This window comes from Poecilia latipinna, unplaced genomic scaffold (assembly GCF_001443285.1).
Source record: "Poecilia latipinna isolate Pla-1442-1.1 unplaced genomic scaffold, P_latipinna-1.0 Scaffold2244, whole genome shotgun sequence".
NCBI lineage: Eukaryota > Metazoa > Chordata > Actinopteri > Cyprinodontiformes > Poeciliidae > Poecilia > Poecilia latipinna.
In genome coordinates this window covers 6,567-8,175 of record NW_015114860.1, presented here as the reverse complement: position 1 = coordinate 8,175, position 1,609 = coordinate 6,567, and the positions used below count along the sequence as shown (strand labels likewise).

The window sequence follows — 1,609 nt, the reverse complement described above, 5'->3', positions numbered from 1 at the left end:
CCACGCTATGACGTAATCGGCCTACATATCCGTCCTACGAAGGATGCAGACCCTGAATTCGGACACAGCCAGTGTGTTAAAATCCCAGAGGAGGAGATTATCAGACCTTCAGGTGCCTGTAGTTCACCTGAAACACCTGCAGACAGGTGAGGACAGGAACTGATGACCAGCAGAGATCAGGTCTGTCATCAGATGCTTCACTTCCTGTCCAGGTGTTTCCAGGTGAATCATTTTCTGCTGGTTAGGTTGTAGCAGGTTGCTAATGTGGGCTGGTGCTGACAAACTGTGGTTCTGCCTCAGTACGGCCGCTACCTGCAGTACGGCGCCGAGGAGTTTCTGCTGACCGCCGGCGGCGTACTGTGCCCCTCACCTGGCTGTGGGGCGGGGCTTCTCCCACCTGAGGGCAGCAGGAGGGTGGAGTGTGACCGGCGGCTGGGCTGCGGCTTCGTCTTCTGCAGGGACTGCAGGGAGGGTTTCCATGAGGGGCCGTGCGAGGGCCCTGCGGCCCCGCCCCCAGGGGACGCCTGCCAGGTGAGTCACATGATGATGATGATGGAGGCGATGAAGGTGCTGAGGTGGTCCCTCTCCTCAGGGCTTCGTGGTGGGGGACGAGGCGTCACAGAGAGGGAGGTGGGACCAGGCGTCTCTGCAGCTCATCCAGGAGTCGACCCGGCGCTGCCCGCGCTGCCTGGTACCTGTGGAGAGGAACGGTAAGCTCCACCCCAGAGCCCGCCCATTTATCCACCAGGTGAGCACTGAAGGCTGCTGTGTCTCCCCCTGCAGGCGGCTGCATGCACATGCAGTGCACCCAATGCCGAGCGGAGTGGTGCTGGCTCTGCGGCGCCCCCTGGAACAGGGAGTGCATGGGGAACCACTGGTTTGGATAGACTATGGCCAGGCTGCGTCCACCGCCGGGGGCGGGGCTCTGTGTCCACCATCGGTTCAGACTGTGGATTTCTCCCTGAGTGTAAATAACAAAATAAAATGTGAGAACCCGACTGTGTCTGTCCCTCTGTCTGAGACGGGTCAGGTGTCCTCAGGTGGACGTCCAACAGCGTTCCTCTCAGTTCGGGACATTTACGGAAAAATACCCAGACAGCAAAATACAAGAGAAACGAGGTTGAAACACTGAATCCACATTGACACTGAAATGAAACTGAATCAATGTTTCAACCATAACTGACTATGTCAATGTTGATTCAACCATCATCTGAAGGTGGAGCTACAATCAATTTTAATTGATTTTATGTTGAATCAGTAAGGAATTGATGCTGATTCATGTACATGTGTTGCTCTGATAGGTCTACATCATAACACCATTAGAAATTTCTTCACTGGTGATAAACAGTTTTATTGGCAGACAATTATCTGTAACATATTACCAAAAATTGTGAACAAAAGCTTAAAATCGACAACATGGCATTAATATAGCATTTTATTTTAGAAAACAGGCGTAGATCTGTAAACATATTTGATTCCTTTTGACTGTCAGAACATCAGTCTATTGTCCATGAAGGTCCAGGAGGTTCAGCTGGTTCTGAATGAACCAGGAAACAGGACCAGTTGGGCTAACAGGTCTGACTGGTGCCTTCCTCCTGCTGTGGCGCCT

General features: G+C 52.6%; 1 protein-coding gene across 2 annotated transcripts in view; it reads left to right on the top strand.

Moving 5' to 3' along the window:
• Positions 1-998, top strand: part of prkn (parkin RBR E3 ubiquitin protein ligase) — an 11,719-nt gene extending 10,721 nt beyond the window's left edge. For both annotated transcript variants that reach the window (XM_015018190.1, XM_015018189.1), the window contains exons 9-11: positions 301-531; positions 593-710; positions 784-998. In XM_015018190.1, the coding sequence (XP_014873676.1) occupies positions 301-531; positions 593-710; positions 784-887 (453 nt within the window). In that variant the 3' untranslated portion in view covers positions 888-998. The remainder of the gene's footprint in view (positions 1-300; positions 532-592; positions 711-783) is intronic.
• The last annotated feature ends 611 nt before the right edge of the window (positions 999-1,609 follow it).